This window comes from Sapajus apella, unplaced genomic scaffold, assembly GCF_009761245.1.
Source record: "Sapajus apella isolate SASKATOON/1434 unplaced genomic scaffold, GSC_monkey_1.0 scaffold10, whole genome shotgun sequence".
Taxonomy (NCBI): domain Eukaryota; kingdom Metazoa; phylum Chordata; class Mammalia; order Primates; family Cebidae; genus Sapajus; species Sapajus apella.
Window position 1 is genome coordinate 29,204,710 of NW_022436950.1, and position 25,131 is coordinate 29,229,840.

The following is a 25,131-nucleotide window of genomic DNA, read 5'->3' on the forward strand; positions in this document are numbered from 1 at the left end:
CCTCAGCCTCTCAAAGTGCTAGGATTACAGGCATGAGCCACGGCACCCAACCTTAGAAGAATTGTTTTAATAAACTGTGTACAGACTTCAGTTAAAGATACTTTATATGTACTTATGTTGAAAAACATAATGTTAGAATACAATAGCATTCAAGCCGGGTGCCATGGCTCACACCTGTAATCCCATCACTTTGGGAGGCCAAGGCAGGTGGTTCACCTGAGGTCAGGAGTTTGAGACCAGTCTGGCCAACATAGTGAAACTCTATCTCTACTAAAAATACAAAAATTAGCTGGACGTGGGTAGGACATGCATCTGTAATCCCAGTTACTTGGGAGGCTGAGGCAGGAGAATCTCTTGAACCTGGGAGGTGGAGGTTGCAGTGAACTGAGATCGTGCCACCGCACTCCAACCTCAACCACAGAGTGAAACTCCATCTCAAAAACAACAACAAAAAAGAATACAATAGCATTCAGCTTTAAAATGTTCCCAATCTGCATTCGCCCTTTTGATGATAATCAGACTACAGATTGGTTCACATACCTGTGCCATTTAACCTGTGTTTCAGATAGGTGGTTCTGTATTATACAATCTCTTTCTGAAACTTACTGTGATGTTTGAAGTGATTAGATGTGTAATGGATAAGCTTTGAATTCATGTGTTGGGGGTCCCCAAGACTACCACCAGGTTCAAATGATTTGTTAGGAGGACTCACAAGACTCAACATATGGTACCCATGGCTACAATTTATTATAGTAAAGGACACAATGCAAAATTAGCCAGGGGAAACTCTCATGGGTGAAGTCCCATAAAACCAATAGCAGCTTCTAGGAGTTATTTCCCAGTGAGGTCATACAGAACATTCTTAATTCCTTCAGCAAGTTGTGACATGTGTGAAATGTTGTGCACCAAGGTGTAGCTCATTAGAGACTTGGTGCCCAAGGATTTTATTGGAGGTTGGTCATATAGACACCTTCTCCCTGGCATGTACCAAAAGTTGAGATCCCCAGAAGGAAAGCAGATATTCAGCATAAGCCAAATTGTTTGCACAAACGGTTTAGACAGTAAGGCACGCTAATGAGTGCTGGGAATGGTGGGAAGTCTCCTGAAATCCAGATTCTCAGATGCTAGCCACGGGCAATGTTATAACAGACCTTTATAAGGATAGCAGTGTCAGGCCTGCTTTCTTTTCTTTTCTGGATACTTGGCATTTTAGTAACATAATTTAACAAATGTTTATTGAGCGCCTGTTATGTACAAAGCAGTATGCTAGGCTCAGAGCATAGACATGTGATCTTAATACACATCATGTTCTCTAAGAGCTTGAGTCAGATAAGTGTGGTAGGTGGGAAAGGTAATTTCTTTTTATTCTAATTGAAACTCAATGTAAATGCTCCAAGAGAGTATATTTGTTGCCTATGGCATCTGTGACAAATTGTCACAGACTTGGTGGCTTAACACAACAGGAATTTATTCTCTTAGAGTTCTGAAGGCTAGAAGTCCAAAATCAGTATCATTGGGCCCAAATCAAGGTAGCAGCAGGGCCACATTCCCTCCCGAGGTTATAGGGGCAGATCCACTCCTTTCCTCATCTATCTCTTGTTGGCTATTGTTGTTCCTTGCCTTGTTGCATAATCACTGCAGTCTTTGCCTTTGTGGTCACGTTGCCTTCTCTTCTGTGAAATCTCTTTTTACCTCTCTCCTATGAGGACATTACTGATTGAATTTAGGGCTCATTCAGATAATTCATAATAATCTCTTTATCACTACATCCTTAAATTAATCACATTTGCAGGACCCTTTTTCCATGTAAGGTAGCACAGCCTCCAGAGTATAGGAACTGATACCTTTGGAGTCATTATTCAGCCTAATACAGAGAGTGGTTTAATAAAAAATGCAGCCAGGCGCAGTGGCTCACGCCTGTAATCCCAGCACTTTGGGAGGCCAAGGTGGGCAGATCACCTGAAGTCAGGAGTTCAAGACCAGCCTAGCCAACATGGTGAAACCTCATGTCTACTAATAATAAAAAAAAAAAAAAATAGCCAGGCATGGTGGCATACACCTGTAATCCCAGCTACTGGAGACACTGTGGCAGGAGGATTGCTTGAATTGGGGAGGCAAAAGTTGCAGTGAAATGAGATTGTGCCATTGCACTCCAGTGTGAGCAATAAGAGTGAAACTAGGTCTCAAAAAAAAAAAAAAAAAAGCCTAGGAGCATGAAATATAAACACCACTGTCTTAGTCTGTTTTTGCATTGCTATTAAAAAAAATACCTGAGACTGGGTAATTCATAAAGAAAAACGTTTAAGTGATTCACAGTTCCACAGGCTATATAGGAAGCATGGCTGGGGAGGCCTCAGGAAACGTACAATCATGGCAGAAGGCAAATGGGAAGCAGACATGTCCTACATGGCCAGAGAAGAAGGAAGAGAGAGAACGGGGATGTGCTACACACTTTTAAACAACCAGATCTCATGGTAAGTAAATCGCTATCACAAGAACAGCAAGGGGGAAGTTCATCCCCATGATCCAATTACCCAGCAGGCCCCCTTCTCCAACACTGAAAATTATCATTGAACATGAGATTTGGGTCAGAACACAGAGCCAAACCATATCAACCACATAAAGAAGAAGAATTGGAAAAATTTTGCAAGTAATGTGGACTATTTATATACAATGCTGTTTATTATAGGATGTTAATAAAACTTGGGACCTAAGTGTTTTAACAATAGGGGATTATTTTTTTTAATTATGGCAAATCCATGATGATGCTGTGTGCAGCTAATAAGAAGTGTCTTATAGAAAAACATTAGATATTGTTAATAGATCAAAATCATATGGTTTCAATTTTATAAAAATGCTTATATATGTATAGTTAAGTGCAGAGAAAAATATTGGAAAGACACAACTTTAAAATGTTCATTCTAGGAGATAAAATTATTTTTTAAATTATTTTTCTCCTTTGGAATGCTGTTTGTATTCTTAATATTTTATTTACTAACATTTGTTTCTTTTATATTTGGAAAAATAATCTATTCTACATTTAGAGCAGGTTTGTTAGAAAAAATGGCATTTGAGATATACCCTTTTTTTTTTTTTTGAGACAAGATCTCACTGTGTTACCTAGACTAGAGTGCAGTGGCATGATCATGGCTCTCTGCAGCTTCAACCTCCCAGGCCCAAGTGATCCTCTCACTTCAGCCTCTCAAGTAGCTGACACCACAGGCGTGTGCCACCACACCCAACTAATTTTTTAACTTTTTGTGGAGATAGAGTCTAGCTTTGTTGCCCAGGCTAGTCTCAAACTCCTGCATTCAAGCAGTCCTCCTGCCTCAGTCTCCCAAAGTGCTGGATTACAGGCATGACCCACCGTGCCCTGCCTAATGGCTAAATTTTTGATCAGTAGAGACCAGGGAAAGGAGCCAATGTGTTCAAAGGCAGCAAAGTACATGGTGACACGTAATCTCAGGGATACAGTGAGCCTTGAAATGTTATGTGAGTCCCATTTTGGGTCTTGAATGTTAGCGGGGCTTTGTTATACTACTCTATAAAATCTGGCTAGTTTATATAATCTTAATCATATATTCATTTGTATAACTGCTTTAGAATATAATAGATCAGCATGGTTTTTCAGTGCAATTGTGTGAACATTCTTAATATTCAGCAATTTTATAGTGGTGTAGCCAGTTTGAATAATCTCATTTACATACATACTTATAGAATTTGCATAATTTAATTTTTATCATTTGATGAATTTCTTATCCTTTCTCTCAATTGCAGTGACTTAAAAGGAGTAAAAACAAATGCTGAAAAGGAAGGAAGTGGGGCTGGCCTGGTGGCTCACGCCTGTAATCCCAGCACTTTGGGAGGCCGAGGCGGGTGGATCACGAGGTCAAGAGATTGAGACCATCCTGGTCAACATGGTGAAACCCCGTCTCTATGAAAAATACAAAAAATTAGCTGGGCATGGTGGCTCATGCCTGTAATCTCAGCTACTCAGGAGGCTGAGGCAGGAGAATTGCCTGAACCCAGGAGACGGAGGTTGCGGTGAGCCGAGATCGCGCCATTGCACTCCAGCCTGGGTAACAAAAGCAAAACTCCATCTTAGAAAAAAGAAAAAAAAGGAAGGAAGTGACTGAATTCTCAATGGAAGCAAGGTGTATAAAGATGGACTTCTATAGTCCTTCTTTTCAGAGTCATCCCCTGGGTAACAACGTCTCAGAGACAACTCCTTGATTCTGTTAAATCTAGAGACTCATGAAGGAATTGAATTTACCTAAGTTGCTTTGGAGACGATAAATTTACAACATATATTACTTAAGATCTGTGGTAACTTCTTCTATGTTTCATTTTGCATGCCCCCTCACTAATATGGCAAAGGTTGTTTTAGCTTCCAGGCAGCCCTTATCAAACCAGAAAAAGAGAAGGCAAGGCTCATATTGCTCAAATATGGGACAAATATTAATAATACTTAAACTTTATTTTGATGAAAGTTGGGGGAAAAGCTTTCTCAGATAGATCAAGAAGAATTTCAAAAGATTCTAGGAGAAGGCCAGGCACAGTGGCTCATACCTGTAATCCCAGCACTTCGGGAGACTGAAGCAAGAGGATTGCTTGAGCCCAGAAGTTTGAGACCAGCCTGGGCAACAAAGTGAGACCCTGTCTCTACAAAAATAAAAATTTTAACAATTAGCTGGACATGGTGATGTGCACTTTGGTTCCAGCTACTCACTCAGGAGGCTGAAATAGGACAATTGCTTGAGCCAAGGAGGTTGAGAGAGTAAGACCTCCTCTCAAAAAAAAAAAAAAAAAAAATTCTAGGACAGAAAGATATCAGTGATACAGTGATAGAATTTGAGTCCCATTTGAGAACCATTTAGTTCTTCTAACTCAACCAACTCACTGATAGAATTGGAGAACCCTTCCTAGTAAGGTTACAAATGGGCTCAGGAGCCCTGATATCACTGAGGGGAAATGCAGTTGATATCACCAAGGGCAAGTGATATTGCCCACCTAAAATTGTATCTGGTATATACTCAGTAAATATTTGTTGTTGACTGAATGTCATGTGAAGGAAAGATGTTCACTTTCTTTACAGTTCTAAAATAATCTTTCTGAAAATATGTGCCAAGGTCTGTTGAAGAATTAGTTTTTATATGTTTGTTTGGGCTAATATCTCTGTATTTACAAAATTGAATCACTGGTGTTCTTCAAATATACCTTAATAAATATTTGTTTAAATAATTTATCCTAAGAATTATAATTAAATAGATGATAGCTCCAACATATAATCAGTTAACTCCTGGCATACAGAAGGCTGCTTTTGAAAGGATAGTGGGATATTTGGTCAGAAGTGAAAATGGGAACCACATTTTCTTATGCCTCTAGCTCTCTAAGCAGGCCTCGTCTGCTCAGCTGTCGTGTTCTGTGGGAACTACCCAGGAAAACTACCATTGACTCTGTTTCAAAAACTCAGAAATAGCAAAAAAATGAAAACAAGTAAAAGTAAAGGAATGGGTAAGCAAATACAGTGCATCTGAATGAATGTGCAGCGATTAACATTAGCAACACACAGTTTTTAACAGTACAGGAAATAATTATACATTAAGTGAAAAAACGGGTTATAGAATGAAAGTATAGAAAAATTTTTACCCAATGAAAGTTTTTGCCTAATGAGCTGCTTCCTTTCTATTCCATTGTTTATTTACAATCTATAGTTAAAACATGTATGAGACATTTTAAAAGCATACAGTAGATGCTAATTCCTGGATGCTGTATGATTCAAAACAAACAAAAATGCGCTCTTAAAGCATTTCAACTGTGGCAGCTACATAGATGTTAGAAACTACACAGAAGGGTAGGAACTTGTTAGATTTATAAGGTTTTTGAGCAAGGCAGTGGTGTAATGGAGCCATACTGTTGAAAAAATATTTTTGCCAAGATGTATAGAATTTCTTTGAAGAACATCTTTTTCAAAATATATTTTTTAAACATCCTTTGGCCTTCTCTGTGCCAAACAGAATTCTAAGCACTGAGGGTAGATAGATGAGTAGGAAATGGTTAGGAGTTCCTAGTAAGGAGGGATGTTGATGATTTTTTAATGTGTCACCTATAACCGTGCTACTACCACTATCTTCATTTGCTGTTATGTAGACAACACTAACATTATTTGCCCATTTTTCATTATTTGTATGTGTCAGTGCTGTGCATTTTAGGTGATGGGAGTAACTAACATCATTTTATACACCTACTATTTCAAAGGGAGAGAGATAAAAACAGATCATTTGAATACAGTTTGATAAATCTTAAAATCATGGTACATTTGAGGTGTTGTAGGAGCACTTAATGCAGTCTGGAGAATTTGAGACTTTTTGGACAATCTGATGTCTAATCCGTCCAGGATGGGAAGGATTCATTGTAGCAGAGCTGGGAAAGGTCCTTTCCCAAGTAGAAAAAACAAGATTTTCAGACTCAGAGGTCAGGAAAACCTCAAAATGTGACGGACAGCAAGTAATTTAGTAGCACTGACTGGAGAACGGGGAATTGGGAGAAGTGGGACAAGTAATAATGTAGGTAAGGAGTGGTAAGCTAGTTGTTGTTTGTGATAAGTTTTCTGTTTCCTGCTAAGGGTTTTGAATTTATCCTGAAGCCTATTGGGAGCTATTCAAAATTTTTTAAGTGTGAAGGTGATATGATCAGATGACATTTAGAAAGATCTCTCTGACATCATAATGAATGATACAGCTATAGGAAGATGAGTTGTAGGAACTTGAGAAAGGATGAAGGCTGGAAATAAGGTAATTACAATAGACTTGAAAGGAAGTGAATAGATTTCAAAAGTATTAAGATGGATTAGAAAGAACTAGATGCTGAATTGAATATGAAGCAAGATGATAGCGTGATTTATTGAAGCATTCATTGAGATAGAGAAATTGGTTGATAATCAGGATTGGATAGGAGTAAGGGTGGGAAGGAATATGTCCTTCCCATGAGTCATCAGGTGGAATTATCCAGAAGCATGAGTCATCAGGTAGAATTATTATATCCTAAGTATGTATAAATGTCCAGGTCCTATCAAGAAATATGGCTTACCAGGAGTTTGAGGCTGCAGTGAGCTATGATCACACCACTGCACCACTGCCTGGGTGAGAGAAACCCTGTCTCTGAAAAAAAAAAAAAAAGTGAAATGTGGCTTAGATAAATATCTGAATTCATCAGCATGTAGAGGGTGACTCAAGCCATGAAAGTGATTGAGGTGAACCAGGAAAGATGCAGAATGAGAAGAGAATTATTATTGGCTCTGGGTATATTTTGTTTTCTGAATCAATATCATCTAATAATCCCTCTCATTTGGCTTGTTATATTTCCCTCCTTAATCATATTCTCTTATTTAGGCCATTTTGAAGGAAGCAGGATAGCAATTATAAAAATCAAAAATAGTCCTTTTCAAAAACTGATAAATCTGAGAATAAATAGTATAGTGCCATTTATAGCAGATTTTCTCTTTTTGTTTTCCTTTTCTTTTCCAGAGACAGGGTCTCACTCTGTCACCCAGGTTAGTGTGCAGTGGCCCAATCATAATTCACTGCAACCTCAAACTCCTGGGCTCAAGCAATCCTCCTGCATCAGCCTCCTGAGTAGCTTGGACTATAGGTGCACACTACCACACCAGCTAATTTTTCATTTTTTGTCTCTGCTATTTTGGTGAGGCTGGTCTTGAACTCCTAAACTCAAATGATCTCCTTGCCTCTGCCTCCTAAAGTGCTGGTGTTGTAAGTGTGAGCCACCGGGCCCAGCCAGATTTTCTTTTCTTATCAGTCGCTTTCTTCTAAAATACAATTTATTATCATAATAAACAATTTAGTTTCATTTTTAAAGAACATAGTAATCTCTGTTATTATGTGTAATATTAATAATGAAAATAAAATCTATAGGCTTCATTCTTTGAAGCATTAAGTAATTTTTTCCTGATCCTTGATAACGTCATGTGTGAACAGTCAACTCTGCAGATATTTGCTAGGGTACAGAGAGAGGTATCAAACATGTCATCCGTTTTGTTTTCTTGAATGTGCTTTCTCCCAATCATAACTTGCACATAGGCTTGAACTATCCTGATGCATTAATAGGTACTTGGGGTTTTGCAGGTGTTCATCAGTGGTTAAGCGACCTTGTGATTGTAGTTGTGATCACAAATCGTGAGGCTCACTCCCCTGCCCATGGTATTAACCTTTTTCTGGTCGAAAATGGAATGAAAGAATTTATTAAGGGACTAAAGCTACATAAAACGGGATTAAAAGCCCAGGTGAGTGATAATGTAAATCATATTCAGATACTAATTAAGTTTACTATTAATCAGATAGGAGACATATAGAGGATTACATGTGGCACAACTTTACTTCCTATGCTGAATTTCTAAAATATGCTTTTCTGATGTGGTAATGGAGATTTATTCCCATTTATGCTACTTTATCTCTTTCTGATGGTCAGCAATAAAAATGAATCAAGGTATTTTGACTGTCTGCTTTAGAAATGACAAAATTAACTGCATGGTAATAAGCCATCTATTTGTAAAATGTATTAAAGAAAAATATGAAGTAAAAACAGAAAATGTTTTTCTAGATATTACCAAAAATACATGTTTTGCTTAATATGTATTAGAAATCCTTAGTTCCAAGTATCTTGAGAACTGGACAATATTAGAGCTGGAATGATAGTGTATTGCAGTAGGAAAGCCACTAGGTTTAGAATCAGATGGATGTGGGTTCAGATTCCTGGTTTACCACATACTAGTTGTGTCCATTAACCACTCCAGCTTGGCTTCCAATTTGTTTTTTGCTTTTTTGGAAAACATAATATTCACTTCAATATTCACTGGGTGTTTGGAAGATTTAAATGAGATAATTCTCTACATTTTTTGTATGGTCTTTTAGGATCCTGCAGAACTATTCTTTGAAGATGTATGGTTGCCAGCTAGTGCCCTACTTGGAGAAGAGAATAAAGGCTTCTATTATCTCATGAAAGCTTCCACAGGTAAGATTCCATCTTTTGATTGAATAATGAATTGGAATAAAATAATATAGAAACATGCTGTTTCTATATTATTCATGCAAATTTATACATGCAAAACTTGTGAAATAGCTAATCATTTGAGTATTAAATTTGTAATAAACGTATGTGTTTTATAGGCTAGATAGGTAAATAACTGACCTCAGTGAAATCCAATCGAAGCTTATAAAGTGGGTAGGAAAAACAAGTATTTCAGTTCTGTGATTCCTTCTTAGAATGATTTTAGCTTCTTAATTACAATTCAAAACTTTTAGCTCTTTGTAAGGAAATGTCATACAAAACATTTGACAGCTTGCCAGTTTTTAAATAATAACTGTGACTCAAAGGGAAAAGTATAAAGTTCAGACCTAAAAGTTTTAGCCACATAGGGTCAGTCCCTAAATAGCTATGGTTTTGGAGTACGGTTGACAAGTGATTATTGAGCCTCAGATGCCAGCATAAGGGGATACTCCTGCCTAGTGACTGCCAGAGAATCACCAGCATGATGGAATTAAAGTGACTAAGGCTACTTTTACATTAATAGGTAGATTTTAACTTACGCACTTTAAGATGCGTTTTTCCACACATATATTGAGTCATGCAGTGTGCAGAGATCAATAAATTAAAATCAACAACTAGGGATTTTTTTAACTCATATGTGAATAAAGAGAAGAAAAAATTAAATTAATTACATATATATAATGAAGATAGTCATTCATGGGCATGGTGTTATGTGCCTGTTGTCCCAGCTACTCGGGAGGCCAAGGTGGGAAGATAGCTTGAGCCCAGGAATTCCAGGATGTAGTGAACTATGATTGTGCAACTGTACTCCATTTTTGGCAACAGAGTGAGACCTCATATCTTAAAAACTTTAAAAGATTTAAGAAAGGCAGTCATTCATAAAAATAAAGGATTTGCAGGCCGGGCACGGTGGCTCACGCCTGTAATCCCAGCACTTTGGGAGGCCGAGGCGGGTGGATCACGAGGTCAAGAGATCGAGACCATCCTGGTCAACACGGTGAAACCCCGTCTCTACTAAAAATACAAAAAATTAGCTGGGCATGGTGGTGCGTGCCTGTAATCCCAGCTACTCAGGAGGCTGAGGCAGGAGAATTGCCTGAACCCAGGAGGCGGAGGTTGCGGTGAGCCGAGATCGCGCCATTGCACTCCAGCCTGGGTAACAAGAGTGAAGCTCCGTCTCAAAAAAAAATAAATAAATAAATAAAATAAAGGATTTGCTTTAGAGAGTGATTAGAGGTATGTCAAAAGAATCTCATAAATCTCTGCTTTTTTATAAAGAGTTAAGACATAAATTAATCTTTATGAATTTATTATAAAGTTATAGGATTTATCATAATTGAAATTGTGTGAAAATCACTTACAGAATTACAGTAATATTTAAAACCTAATTTTTATGTTATAGGAAAGGCTACTAATTGCTGATATGCAATTTCAGCTAGTGAATTCATGCTTGAAGAAACCAGGAACTATGTTAAACAAAGAAAAGCTTTTGGGAAAACAATTGCCCACCTACAGGTAAGCTTGTCGCTATGGTTTAATATTAGATGATATCAATTTACCCATCTGAAATGGCCTAGAGTAAACAGAAGTTTGGGTTATTTTCATGTAAGATGATATTAGAAACTGTGGAAGTGGATGAGACCACTAAGGGAGAGTGAGTAGAGAGTAAGACAGGAAGAGGTCTTAGGACACAGTCCTCGAGGAAAACTACAAGATTTAAAGGTAGAATTTATATTTGGAATTCATATTGTCTGAAAAAGAGGAGTCTGTAAGATAACTGAGAGTGAATGAACAGTTAGAAAGGAGAAAGCAAATCAGGAGAGCTTTGTCACAGAAGCTGGAAGGAAAGAGGATTTCATGGAGTAGGGAGTGGGACCAAATGCTGCTTAAAGGAAAGATAAGATGAAGGGCAAAGAGTGCTCATTGAACACAATGATACGGACATTATTTAGTAAGAGCCATTACAGAGGTGGAGGGTGACAGACCCCAGTGAGTAGACAGAAATGAGGAAGTAAAACAATACTGAGGGTAGGCAACTCTTTCCTGAGTTTGGCTATGAATGGTAGTTGAGAGAATGGGTAGTAAGGGAAGAGAGGAGGGTAAGGAGATTTGAGAGTCAAGGGAGATATTTGGGAGTTATTAATTTTTTGTTGTTATTGTTAGGATGGAGATGTGGGTGCATATTTTAACACCTAGAGAAAGGATTTAATAAAGAGTGAAAGGTTGTAGATAGAAAGGGGATAATCAACTGCATAAGGTCTTTGAGAAAGGGTGAGCCTGTGGGTGCTGACCCATGGAAAGATACAGAAAAGGGATTCCTCCATTTGCACAGGAAGAAAGGACCAAAGAATGTATATGAATTCAGACAGATACATCACTCTGTTGGTAGAAAACTACAAAAAATATATTTATAGAAGACTTCTATTTCTTTAAATAACATGGCCAGGTACAGCGACTCATGCCTGTAATCTCAGCACTTCGGGAGGCCAAGGCCAGTGGATCATTTGAGGTCAGGAGTTCAAGACCAGCCTGGCCAACACGGCAAAACCCTGTCTCTACTAAAAATATAAAAATTGGCCAGGCACAGTGGTGGGTGCCTGTATTCCCAGCTACTCAGAAGGCTGAGGCAGGAGAATCACTTGAACCCAGGAGGCAAAGGTTGCAGTGAACCAAGACCATGCCTGCACCACAGCCTGGGCTACATAGCGAGATTCCATCCTAAAAATAAATAAATAGGCTGGGAGTGGTGGCTCACACCTGTAACTCCAGCACTTTGGGAGGCAGAGGTAGGCAGATCACGAGGTCAGGAGATCAAGACCATCCTGGCCAACATAGTGAAACCCTGTCTCTATTAAAAATACAAAAAATTAGCTGGGTGTGGTGGTGCACACCTATAATCCCAGCTGAGGCAGGAGAATCGCTTGAACACGAGAGGTGGAGATTGCAGTGAGCTGAGATTGCGCCACTGCACTTCAGCCTAGCGACAGATCGAGACTCTGACTCAAATAAATAAATAAATAAATAAATAAATAAATAACAATAATAGGGAAAGTTTGTCCCTGAAAGACAGGTGAGTGAAAGAGGCATGGAGGTGTTGGAGAGAGTGAGAGAAGTACAAAATACCTTCTTCAGAATGAGAAACTAACTACCTTCTGCTTTTTGTATATGAATCAGCCTTATGATAAGAGTTTAGCTTCCCAGGTACAAACATATAGAAAAGACAGATGATTGTGTTTATCCAGGGTGAAGTTTTCCCCGGAACTTGAGGGTATTTGCAAAAGAACTGAGTATATGGTGTCCACAGTCATTCAACATGCTAATTAAATTTTAGACCCTATAGTTTCTTTTTAAATGAAGGAATAGTTTATAATTCCCTCATGCAGTCATCATATTGGCAAAACATCTCACCAACAAAAAACCTGGAGTGGGGATTTGACTTTAAAAATTTTAAGTAGAATGACTGGCTGAAAGGTTTTGTGAAGGTAAATGTCGAAATGAAACAGCTTGGTGGCTTCTCAGGACCAACATTATAGAAATTACGTTCAACTATGGTTTATGTTCTAACACAGCTACTTGGATCTCTGTAGTCTAGGCAAGTTGTGTTCTCTCTCTCAAAAATGTTTCCTATTTGTAAATTTATGTGTTTGAATTGCAAAATTGTAAAATCTTACGATTACAAATCTTTAGGATTTGTAACATTTGTACATATTTATAAAATATTTTCCTATTTGCAAATATCAAGGACTGCCTCTTAGGGTTACTGTGAGGATTATGTTGTAGAAAAAGCTCAGTTCCTGTCACACTACCAGGATGAACTAGGCACGCAGACACATTGTAGGGTGAGTAGGGCAGGGTTTAATGAATGAAAAGGGAAATGGAACTCTTAGTAAAGCCAGAGAAAATCCGGCTAGCAGGTCTTCATTCCGCCTTACAGATTGAATCCTAGGTCACCACACGGGAACAGGAGAGTCCAGGCTCCTCTCCTCTGCAAAGATGTGAACTTCCTGAGGCTCCACCCCGTCTTCCCAGTATACAAGTGGGCATTATTCAGAAAGAATCAGTCAGGAAAGGGCAGGCTTCATCTGAGACCAGTAGCCAGGTTTTTCAGCCTTCAGGCTGTTTAGGCTTGAAGGTGGGCTTTCACCAGGGACCTTTAGCTGTCTCCTATATCTATCAATTAGATGGGGTAATATACATAAAATGCTTCAAATATTGCCTGGCAAAGTAAGCCCTCATTAAAATTAGCTGTCATCCTTATTTTGCATATTCCTTACATAATGCCTTGTTCCATTTTGTTTCAATATGGGAGACCTTTTTATCGTCTTCTTACTCTTGCTCTTGATCTAGGCTTTTTCTGTGTCATTTTAGGAACTGTTTGCTACCTGTGTGGTTATCAAATTAAGTTTCTCCATCCTGAAAAAAATTCTTTACATCCTAACTTTTCGTATTGTCATAATAAACTATTGAATAAAACTATTGAATAAAACTATTCAGTTGAAATAGAAGAGCTTTAAATGTTACAGTATATTTGGCCACATGTAATTTTATAACTATATAACTATTCAGTTTCCATTCTCTTTGTTATCCTTGAATTTTGAACATTTTGAGGCTGTCTGACCATTTGAAATGCATGGCACAAAATTTATTTTCTTTTTAAAATAGAAACCTACCATATGGATGTAGCAATAGTTATTGGGTTTTTAAAAAATCTATACTCTATAGTTTGTCAATCTTGTGTCTTATGTCAATCTAATTTTATAGATTATGTTCTGAATCTATAAAAATGAGGCACATAATGAAGAAAACATTTAACAAAATTGGGATTTTTAAAAATCTATACTCTCTAGCTTATGTCAATCTTATGTCAGTGTAATTTTATAGATTATGTTCTGAATCTATAAAAACGAGGCACACACTCAATGAAGAAAACATTTAACAAAACAGTATAACTTGGCTTGCCTAAATTGTGATTTCCTTAAGAGCAGGGATGTTATACTTTATATTCCCTTTTATTTATGGACCACTGATTTACACATATCAGTGGTTCTCAATGAATGCCCTTTCCCCCAGGCATTTAGAAATGTCAGGAATGGGGTGGGGTTGGGTGTGCATAGTTGACTGGAGGTATAACTTGTGTAGTGCCCTTGAGGACAGTGTTGTTAAATGTCCTGTAATTCACATTTGGATTACAACTAATTGTCTCACTCAAAAAATCAATAATTTCCCATTGAGAAATACTGACATATATGATTTATTCCTTTCTGCTTCGCTGAACAAATATATATTGATTGCCTCCTAAGGGTAATGTGTTCAACTGTAATTTTATGGGTGTGACTCTGGAAACATACCAGGCTCCTGGCAACATGAAGGAAGGGATACCACTTGATATCACTCTGATTTTCTCAACTGTACACAAAATGGTGTCAGTATCATTTGCTTCTGAAATCCAACCACCATCATTTTCACATCAAAAATGTTTACTGAAACAATTATATCAAGGCCAGGCATGGTGGCTCACACATGTAATCCCAGCACTTTGGGAGGCTGAGGCAGACAGATTGCTTGAGCCCAGGATTTTGAGACCAGACTAGGCAACCTGGCAAAACCTCATCTCCACAAAAAATACAAAAATTAGTCTAGTGTGGTGGTGTGCGCCTGTAGTCCCAGCTACTCAGAAGGCTGAGGTGGGAGGATCGCTTGAGCCCTGGAGGCAGAGGTTGCAGTGAGCTGAGATTGCACCATTGCACTCTAGCCTGAGTGACAGAGCAAGACCCTGACTCCCCACTCCCCACAAAAACAAAAACAAAAACAAAAATATACCTTTAGCCTTATTTTGGCTGAAGGTATAACAGTTGAACCAACAGACATATTTCCATTCCTTTGGAAATTTACATTTCCTGTGTTTATGGACTTCATACTAGATTACAACAAAGATGACTATAATATTACCCAGATTGCCTGAATGGCTCAGAAACCATGCAATTTGACATTTAACCATTAAGGAAATAGAAAAGTGGTCCATATTGTTTTCCCATAGGGGAAAAGGATTCTTTTAAAATATATATTTATTGTATTTTAGCTGCAAAAAATAAATAATTTTTAATCATTCCTTTTTAAAGAAGTGTCGTTTTATTGTTGCCTCCTTTCAAAGGTAGTTCCCTAAAATTTCCATAGGTGGCAGTAGCGTTCTACTTCCACAGGTTACATTATTGATAGCTGATAGTATTGTTTTTCAAGTAAGTGTGTATGTTTTGAGATTTCTGAGATATGTCTTCTGATATTCCCATTTTATCTAAATAAATACATTGGAATAATATTTTCATATTTCAAGCTAGGAGTATATTCAGAGACAATGAATGACCAATATTACACATTCCTATACCGTGTATTACCGAACTGGTTACACTCTGGTTCTAGTTATTCAATTGAAATAGAAGAGCTTTAAATGTTACAATATACTTGGCCACATGTAATTTTATAGTTATATAACTATTCAGTTTCCATTCTCTTTGTTGTCCTTGAATTTTGAACATATTGGGGCTTTCTGATCATTTGAAATGCATTTCACAAAATTTATTTCCTTTTTAGAATAGAAGCCTACCATACAGATGTAGCAATAGTTATTGGATTTTTAAAATCTATACTATCCATAGTTTATGTCAATCTTATGATTTTCCATGGAATAGACAATAAAATAGTAAAATCCAGATGTTAAATAATAATAATGACTCTCATTGCTTGACTGCTCTCTATCTGCCACGGCTAAGTGAATTGTCTCATTCTTTTTCTTCACAAATCTATATAATACTTTCATTATTTTTATTTTACAGTTAAGGAAATTGAGGTGTAGAGAGGTTAACTTGCCCCAAATTACACCCGTATTCTAATTCCTGAACCTATACTCTTCACCTGTATACTGTTATTACTGCCCAGAAGTGCAAAGTAGATGGACCTTTTTTCTTTTCCTATTTCCTTCACTCAGTGGGCAATGAAGTGAAAATGGAATGTTTATTTTTCTAATCTAATGAGAGCTCTTGCTTAGTCATTTCCTGTGTGGTATGTTCTTAATTCTAAGGGCACAAAGTATTCGGGAAAGGACTAGAGAGGGAAAAAAATAATAATACTTCTTCTCGGCATGTCTCTAAAACAGGAATATCCAGTTCTTAACACCTTGAGCATGGGATTAATTAACTGTCAAATAGCAAACCTCATGTGTTTGTTTGTTTTTTTTATTTAAATCCTGATATATGAGAATAACTGATGCTGTTGTTTAAGTGAATACTGGGCTAAATAATCTCTCCAAGCTGTTTTCCAGTTCCATCATTCTATGATTCTAAGAATTCTGTCATTCACAACTCTGAAAAAGACTCCATCCAGCCCACTTAGTAACTTCAGAAGAATTTTTTTAATGCTAGCTGTAGTATTATTTATAAACACATATAAGGAGTACTTGACTAATAATGTGTGTTGCAATTTTTAGTTGCCATTGATTAGAGGATGATTTCAGAAAACATAATGCAGTGTCTGCAGTGAAAAGCAAAGACCAAATCTGTTTAGTAACGCTCAACCCAATGGCAAGAATATGTGCATTTTTAAATCTTTTTATCCCCAGAGAGTAAATTATGTACTCTTGGAGACATTATTCTCTCAGACCTCTGGACTTCACTGAATGCACTGATGCAAGAATTCTAAATCATTCCATTCTTTTCTGAAGTTTTACTTCAACTTCTAGAAGTTTCCAGCATTTACAAAGGAACAGCTCTTGTATGAGAGAATCAGAAACCATACAAGAACAGCTCTTGTATGAGAGAATTTTTTTTTAGACTTTTAAATTTTATTAATAAAATACAAAACAGCGCAGACATTGGTGATAAGGGATGGAAAAGTCAAAGGATCAATCCAGGCTTAGAGATATTTATTCTTTCACATTGTAAAAATAGTGCATAAATTCTCAAATATGGCATCATGTAGGCAAAAACATACCTTGAGACTTGTTAGAGCCACCATTATTTTCCAAATAAAGTATCATACATAGTGTCATTGAGCTAAACTAGGACTAAACTTAGAAACCATCTTCAGGGATTTTCATGGAATATTCATCTGTTTTCAATATATAGATTATTTCCCCGTTTATTTTCTTTTGTTGTTGTTGTTCCATCTTTAGATTGTCTGTGAGTAAACTTGAATGTGTGGGGTGGGAGTGGGAAACTTAGTGCTGATTAAACACAACAATGACACTGAAAGAATCAGTTTTATAACCTGAGAATTGCTGTAGCCAGCATTAAAAGCAAGTCCTGCATCTTCTGAGAATCTGGCCGCCCCCCTCCTCTGAGAACACAGCTGTGGCTTTGGACTTGACAGTACATAGATGGGGTGTATTTATAATTTCTAGTTTGAGTTTCACTGCACAACCTTTGTCAGTAACTTTCCATGTGTATGCTTTCTATTAGCCACAGTGAAGTTCTCACTTATTTCACAGCAGAATGATCAGAACTCTGCTTCTATCTGAATTTTCACAAAGAAGATAGGGCCAGCTGACCATATCTGTGCCTCGAACCTAAGAAATCAACTAGAATGGGGTGTACTCTTGAAGGCTACCCAAAGTGGGAAGCCAGTATTTCAAGTTCAAGCCAATTTCCTGGGGGAGGCTCAAGAGTCAGTGAAAAAGAGAACAGATATAAACTCCAAGTTCAGAGTGTGAGAGCCTAGAGCCAGGAATGAAATAAAGCTTGATTGAAGCAAGAGCAGTCAGGAACAATTGAGAATGGTCTAAATAGAATGATTTCCAAAAATACTAATGGGTTGTCCATGGCCAGCGCGAGGAGGTAGGTATATAGCTATATTAACAATGATAATCCCAGACCATTCAGTGCAAGCTAGAGACTGCTAAACAAGCTATTGAGAGATATTGGAGGTGTATTTATCCATTTTCATACTGCTATAAAGAAATATCTGAGACTGGGTAATTAATAAAGAAAAAGAGTTGTAATAGACTCACAGTTCCACATGGCTGGGGAGGCCTCATAATCATCATGCAAGGTGAAGGAAGAACAACAGCACATCTTACATGGTGGCAGGCAGAAGAGCATGTGCAGGGAAACTGCTCTTTATAAAACCATCAGATCTCATGATCCCAACTATCACAAGAACAGCGTGGGACAAACCTGTCCCTATGATTCAATTATCTCTCACCAGGTCCCTCCCACAACATACGGGGATTGTGGGAGCTACAATTCAAGATGAGATTTGAGTGGGGACACAGCCAAACCATATAAGGAGGGATAATGTGAAGGGATGAAAGAGGATCAGGGTACTGGACTTTGATCTCTTTAGTACTCTGATTTTATTCTATTGCATTCTACAAATCTATATTAAATACTGTGCAATATTTAATATCTTATAGATATTTTGATGTGTTTATGAACATATATATAACCCCCTTGTCCCTCCAAATGTTAGAAGCAGAGTAGCAAAATCTGTATACTTAATTTAATTAATAGAGAAAAAAATCTTCAAGGATTTAGTCTCTGGAGGAAAATAGGTGTTTTCAACAGCTGCACCTAAATAAGTGTACCACCAGATGGCGTTCACACATTAAAGTCATGCTGTTTTCATGCAGTTTGCCTTGTCTAAATTTTAGAATCTGAAATAAGACATTATTGATGTTTTTAACTATTTTTACATCTTTTAGTACAAATGTCCTTAGCAATGAAATATAGTGGGTTTTAAAATAAGCTGATTTGGTAACATATGCCCTCTTTATGGAGGAAAAAAACCAACAATTTCACTTTTGTTTGCCCTAAAGATCTTTTTTTGTGTGATTTCTGATATGCAAAGTGGGTTAAAGTTTATATATCTACCATGCTCACATTTTTCTTTTATTTCCTTTAAATTCAAGACAGTGCAACATAAATTAGCAGAATTAAAAACACATATATGTGTAACCAGAGCATTTGTGGACAGCTGTCTCCAGCTGCACGAAAGGAAATGTATAGACTCTGCCACTGCTTGCATGGCGAAATATTGGTATGCATGCTACAGTAATTAGAGTGTGGTGTATGCTCAGACTGATATGGAATTCTGCCAATTTTAAGCTCAGCCTTGAGGGTCTTAAAAGAAGTCTGTGAAATGAAAAATAAAAGTAAAATTCAACTTTTTTAAAAATGCTGAAAAGTCCCATTAAACATGTATAACGTGCTAAAAAATATTCAAGTTGGCATTGAATTTTTTTTATCCTACTAGGCAAGCAAAGTTAGTATCTAATTCTTAACTTGCTATTGAAAATAAAATATTAAGAGAAGGATAATGAAGACTAATATTGATAGAATAATCATCAATATTAACATTAGTTCATTCAAGTCATAGTTTAATTTCAAATCATCTGAAGTGTGGCAGTATAGTGAGGGTGAAAGAGAACAGTAAAATTTAGGAACCTTAAGATAGAGTCCCAATTCTTTTATTAAATAACTATAATTAAACATCCAGGAAAATGTTTTTGTTATCTGTGAAATGACTAAGTTGGACAGGATTCTTCTATTTAAGGTGCTTTCCAGATGTAAGAAAAAATTCACAAAGAACTGGCTGTCGAAAGTTTTGCAGGCTCTAATAAGTGAAAGGAAACTAAAAATCCTATTAAGTTTAGAAAGACTTTGATTTGAATTAAAGATTATTAGCAATGGTACTAAAGATGAGTTGATCAAAAAAAGATCCCTGTATGTAAGACTTTTGTGTATTTTAAGACTTAAGAATATATAGTCTAAATCAGATTTTGGAGGTAGTTTTGGTTTCCTTATTTTAAAAACAAACATTCTCACATATCATTAGCTCAAGAGTAACCTGTAAAAAAATTCCCGTCATTACTCATTAACTTGTGTTCAGTTGAGTTACAAGTAGGACAGGAGAAATATTTTGTGCTTTATACAATGATCCCACAATAATAAAATTGCTAGGTTGAAAAGTAATGTGGAATTACTAGGAACTTGTACTTTTGGGGAGACTTTTTATATTTACATTTACAACAAGTTCTTTGACTAGTGGAAAAAAGTGTAAAAAATTTTTTACATACAGGTATTGACCGACTTACGACCTATGCAACTTACGACCATTCGACTTTATGACCATAATCGCTAGCCACGACTGCTCCGCATCTGGCAGCGCAAACGTTGCCCTGCTGGGCGTACGACAGTGGGGACCAGCTTCCGGCAGCACTACCATCTCCGCGTGTACCATTTCAACTGTTATCCCAGACTCGGTACAGCAATTTGTGTTTTGTGTCTTGGATATTTTTCATCAAACCCCTCCCAATAAACTTCTTATACATTTCGAAGCAATGGACCCAAACATCGAACGATTTGCAAGGACTGAACGGATGCCGAACGATGTGTTTCGTCCGTATCGTGAAATTTATGAAGAAAAAAAGAAACATACAATTCAGACAAAGCTCACCATGTTTATGAAAAAACCAACTCCGGTAACCCCAACTGCTGCCTCAGATGATGACATCAACGATCCGCAGCCAAGCACCAGCGGCCAATAAAATGTTTTGTACATGTTTATATATTTTGATATGTTTTGCAATTGGGAAAATGTTTCCTATGGTATTTCTTACACCTGTATTTTGTATTTTTGTATGCACCTGTATTTTGTAATTTTGTATGTTTTGCAAATATTAAACCAGTTGTACTGGTAATGCAGTGTTTTACTTAAACCTGGCGAATGTAAAAATAAGAAACAAAATGGTGTAGAGATGATACAAATGGCATAAAATGAACAAAGAAAATTATGATATATAACAATAATGAAAGAAAATTATGATAAAATATGACTTAAAGATTTTTATATCATTTCACAATGCTGTACTGTACATGTAGCCTACTCAACTTACAACCAAATCGTGTTACGACCGGTCTGTCGGAACCAATCGTGGCCGTAAGTCGAGCACTAGCTGTATTTTTGGAAAAAGAGAGATTTGGATAGCCATTGACCTTGTTATTTGAAAACCCCAGGTTTATAGACATGATGGTATTTCACATTGAAGCACAGGAGACAACTAGTTACAGCCCAGTAAATATTTCACTAAAATACTTACCAAAAATAAAAAATTATCAAATTTCAAATATTGTCTCCAAAGCCCTGTCTATTGATAATTATATTGTTGGCCAGGCATGGTGGCTCATGCCTGTAATCCTAGCGCTTTGGGAGGCTGAAGCCAGCAGATCACAAGATCAGGAGTTCAACACCAGCCTGGCCAATATGGTGAAACCCTGTCCCTACTAAAAATAAAATAAAATTAGCCGAGCATGGTGGCGCATGCCTGTAATCCCAGCTACTCAGGAGGCTGAGGCAGGAGAATTGCTTGATCCCTGGAGGCAGAGGTTGCAGTGAACCGAGATTGCCCCACTGCACTTTAACTTGAGCGACAAGAGTGAGACTCCATCTCAAAAAAAAAAATTTATTGTTAATATATGGCTTAGAAACATCCTCAGCTGTCATATAGCTTGAGTTTTAAATTATTTTAAATTTTAAAAAGTATCTATCCTTATCTTTGCTTTATGTTTCCCACTATTGCAAAATAAGTAGCAGAGTGCTGTAGCTTACAACTGTAATCACTCCTACTCCAGAGGCTGAAGTGAGAGGATCCTTTGAGCCCTCAAGGAGTTCAAGACTGTAATGACCTTTGATTGTGCCACTCTACCCAGCCTGGGCCATAGAGTGAGTGAGACTCCATCACTAAAATAAATACACTAACAAACAAAGAAATAAAGAAAAGAAAAATAAACAGAAAAGAATTTTGAACTAACATATTTTTATGTTAAGGTGAATAAAATCTGTATCGTGAATTTTAATAATAGTCAGAATTGTGATATAATCAGAAAAGAATTTTTCTCAAGCACTGCATGTTTATATATGTATACATACATTATATGTAATACTCATACACACACTTCAGAAATATTAATCTCTATATAATTTTCTAATGTTTTCTATATGATAGCATATAGTTTGTTAGTCTGCCCTCTTGGGTTTTCACTTTTACCTTTGATTTATTTCTGAAAAGTCAGAACGCTAAAAAATTGCTTTTTTATACTGAAATTCAGAATCGTGATCTTCAAGTAGAAAGTGACATCATTGGAGAAAAAAAGCATATTACAAGGGCAAAAAGAACTAGGTGGCTGAGTAATTTAGATCATATAAAGAATCCAAATAAATTAGAACATATTCAAGTCTTTACTGTATCTTTTTCTAGCCTTTTGAAACCTAATCATGTTTTCTAACTTTTGTTTCTAGCCTAACAAAAACCTAGCAAGAAATGTAATTGATGAAGAAGGTATTCTTATATGAAAATTCTCTTGAAATTTATTTCATATGTGATTTTTATCATCTCCTTTGCTTAGCTAATATGCCATTTTAATTGCTTAATAAATGTGCACATTTAAACAATTATACATAATTGGTTTTCTGGTTTTGAAGCACCTCATGAAAATCCATTTCAAACATTTCTTTCTGCCCCCCCCTTTTTTTTTTTTTTTTGGTCATTTAGGACATCTGATTTACAAAATAGTGTAGCTTATGAGTATGTACAGCTCCTTGGAGGTTGGGGATGCATATGGGAGTACCCAATTGCAAAGTAAGTATGGTTGTTCTGACACACTATTCTTTATGATATGAAGAAAAAGGAAAATTACTTTGTACATCAAATGTAGAGGGAAAGGAGATGTGCAATCTTTTGAATTTTTCAGCTGAATAGAGACAGAATGTGTTCAAGCAAATGGAAACAGCTTTTTTTATCAACTCACTACTGGGATTTTATCTTTCTTAAAGAAAGTAAAGAGACCAGTATACCAAAGCTTGATGCTTGACCTTATTTGAATTGTCATGTAGAAGGACAAGTACTACTTTTAAAATTTTTGTATTCTTTATTTTACTTTGAGACAGCTTCGCTCTGTCACCCAGGTTGGAGTGTACTGGCATGATCTGGGCTCACTGCACCTTCTGCCTTCCAGGTGCAAATAATTCTTGTGCCTCAATCTCCAGAGTAGCTGGAATTAACAGGTGCATGCTATTTTTTTTTGTATTTTTAGTAGGGGTGTGGTTTTGCCATGTTGGCCAGGCTGGTCTCCAACTCCTGGCCTCAAGTGTTCAGCCTGCCTTGGCCTCCCAAAGTGCTGGGATCACAAGCGTGAGCCACCGTGTCTGGCTAAATACTACTTTAGAAAAAAAAAAACAGTACAGAAACGTTAACTGGCATATACAAAGGATGCAAGTTGTCACATATCTTAAATATCTGATTGTTTTGCTCTAAAAAATAAATCAAAAATCTTTATTTTTCTAAATACATTTTTATTTCCTTCAAATGGAAAGAAATCAAATATATCTTTTTTATTTATCATATTATATATGAATATTCTTATCAGTTTGAAGCAGTACTAATTTGTATAGGCAGTGTCCTCACCCACGTTTCCTCCTTAATCTCCAGAATTTCCTTTTCTCTTAGCATAGTCTTTTGCCTCAGAAGCCTGCCCATAGCATTTCTCCTCATCACCCTAGAAAATACATCTTTCTCATTACTTAGCAATGTTTTTGGTTTAGAAAATTTTCTCAAGGACATTTTTTATTTATACAGAAAAGTTCAATTTGGTCTGAATCTGAGAGTAAGAATGCTGTAGGCGTCTAAAAATGTTTTAAGATTTTTATCTTAATGCAAAGTATCTAAAGGGAAAAATTATGAAACCCACATTCAAACTGGCAGCCTAATGATTTCAAATTTACCTTTTCGGTAAGTATAATTGAAAACATTTAATGTATTTATAGTCCTTAGTGAGAAAAAGAAATATTTTACTAAAATTACATTAAGACCAGAAGCTATGTAGTGGCTCAATGTTTGTGTGGTTTAATTCACATTCTAAGAAAGGCCTATTAGGTGGGGAGAAGGCAACCATCTAAATGGCTTAAGATTAGAGTGTGGCATAAGCCTTGGTCTCTTTTCTCAGAGTCAACTTCTTCAAGCTGATACCAAGCAAACATTGTAGCTTGATGGCTTATTTGAAATCTTTGGTTTCAGTTTAAGAGACTTATATTACCTTTAAGAAACAATAACTACCTTCCTTGGCCAGTTTGTTAGTTCAAAGATTGTATCAATTTTTAAAGTAGCCTACTATTTCTCTTTCCATGTATCACTTAATACCAAAAAAACCACTTAGGCCAGGCACATTGGCTCATGCCTGTAATCCCAGCACTTTGAGAAGCCTAGGTGGGTGGATTGCCTGAGCTCAGGAGTTTGAGACCAGCCTGGACAACATGGCGAAACCCTGTTTCTACTAAAAATACAAAAAATTTAGACAGGCATGGTTGCGGGCACCTGTAGTCCCAGCAACTCAGAGGACACAAGAACTGCTTGAACCCGGGAGGCAGAGATTGCAGTAAGCTGAGATCACCCCACTGCACTCCAGCCTGGTCGACAGAGTAAGACTCTGTCTCAGAAAACAAAAAGTCACATAGACACATTAGGCAATATGTGGATGTAATGTATAAACTTTGATTTGATAGAAAAAAAATCATTCTAATTGTGTTTTTTATATCCCGCAGACTAAACTACATTAGTTTATATATTATGTTGCTGAGTCTTGGTTTCATAGATAAATGAGGTGCTTTCTCTGCTTTTTTATTTTACTTTTTTTGTTTTTGTCTTTTTAAATAATTGGTCTTTAGCATGTGGGTTTATTTCAGTCTTACTCATTAGGTTCGAGCCTGAGGAGAGAGGTTGAAGGTTTGCCATTTGAGGATTTTCTCTACCATGCTAGGAAGAGCAGCCTTAGATATATAACTTCATTGCAGTGTGGTTAAACATTTCTGCTGCTGCCTTTTACTGTTAATTTTAGTTGATGACTAAATTTAATTAGTAACATATAAAAGGTCTACTAATCTCTGTCTTTGTCTACTCCATTGGCACTTCTTTAATGTGAAAAGAAGTCTAGTCCATTAAAAAAAAATCTAAACGCCTTGGGATTGCTGAAATAGGCTTACACTAGGTAAGTCTTCAAAATGCAGGTGCTAGATTTTGTAGAGCAG

At 36.8% G+C, this 25,131-nt stretch overlaps 1 protein-coding gene across 1 annotated transcript in view; it reads left to right on the forward strand.

The window, feature by feature from the left end:
• The window catches only part of ACADL (acyl-CoA dehydrogenase long chain), a 53,643-nt gene that overhangs the window by 25,911 nt on the left and 2,601 nt on the right, over positions 1-25,131 (forward strand). The window contains 10 exon segments of the mRNA XM_032278801.1: positions 3,778-3,802; positions 4,113-4,156; positions 5,879-5,894; positions 8,153-8,299; positions 8,928-9,016; positions 9,018-9,027; positions 10,466-10,484; positions 10,487-10,578; positions 18,962-19,089; positions 22,604-22,690. Coding sequence (XP_032134692.1) covers positions 3,778-3,802; positions 4,113-4,156; positions 5,879-5,894; positions 8,153-8,299; positions 8,928-9,016; positions 9,018-9,027; positions 10,466-10,484; positions 10,487-10,578; positions 18,962-19,089; positions 22,604-22,690 — 657 coding nt within the window.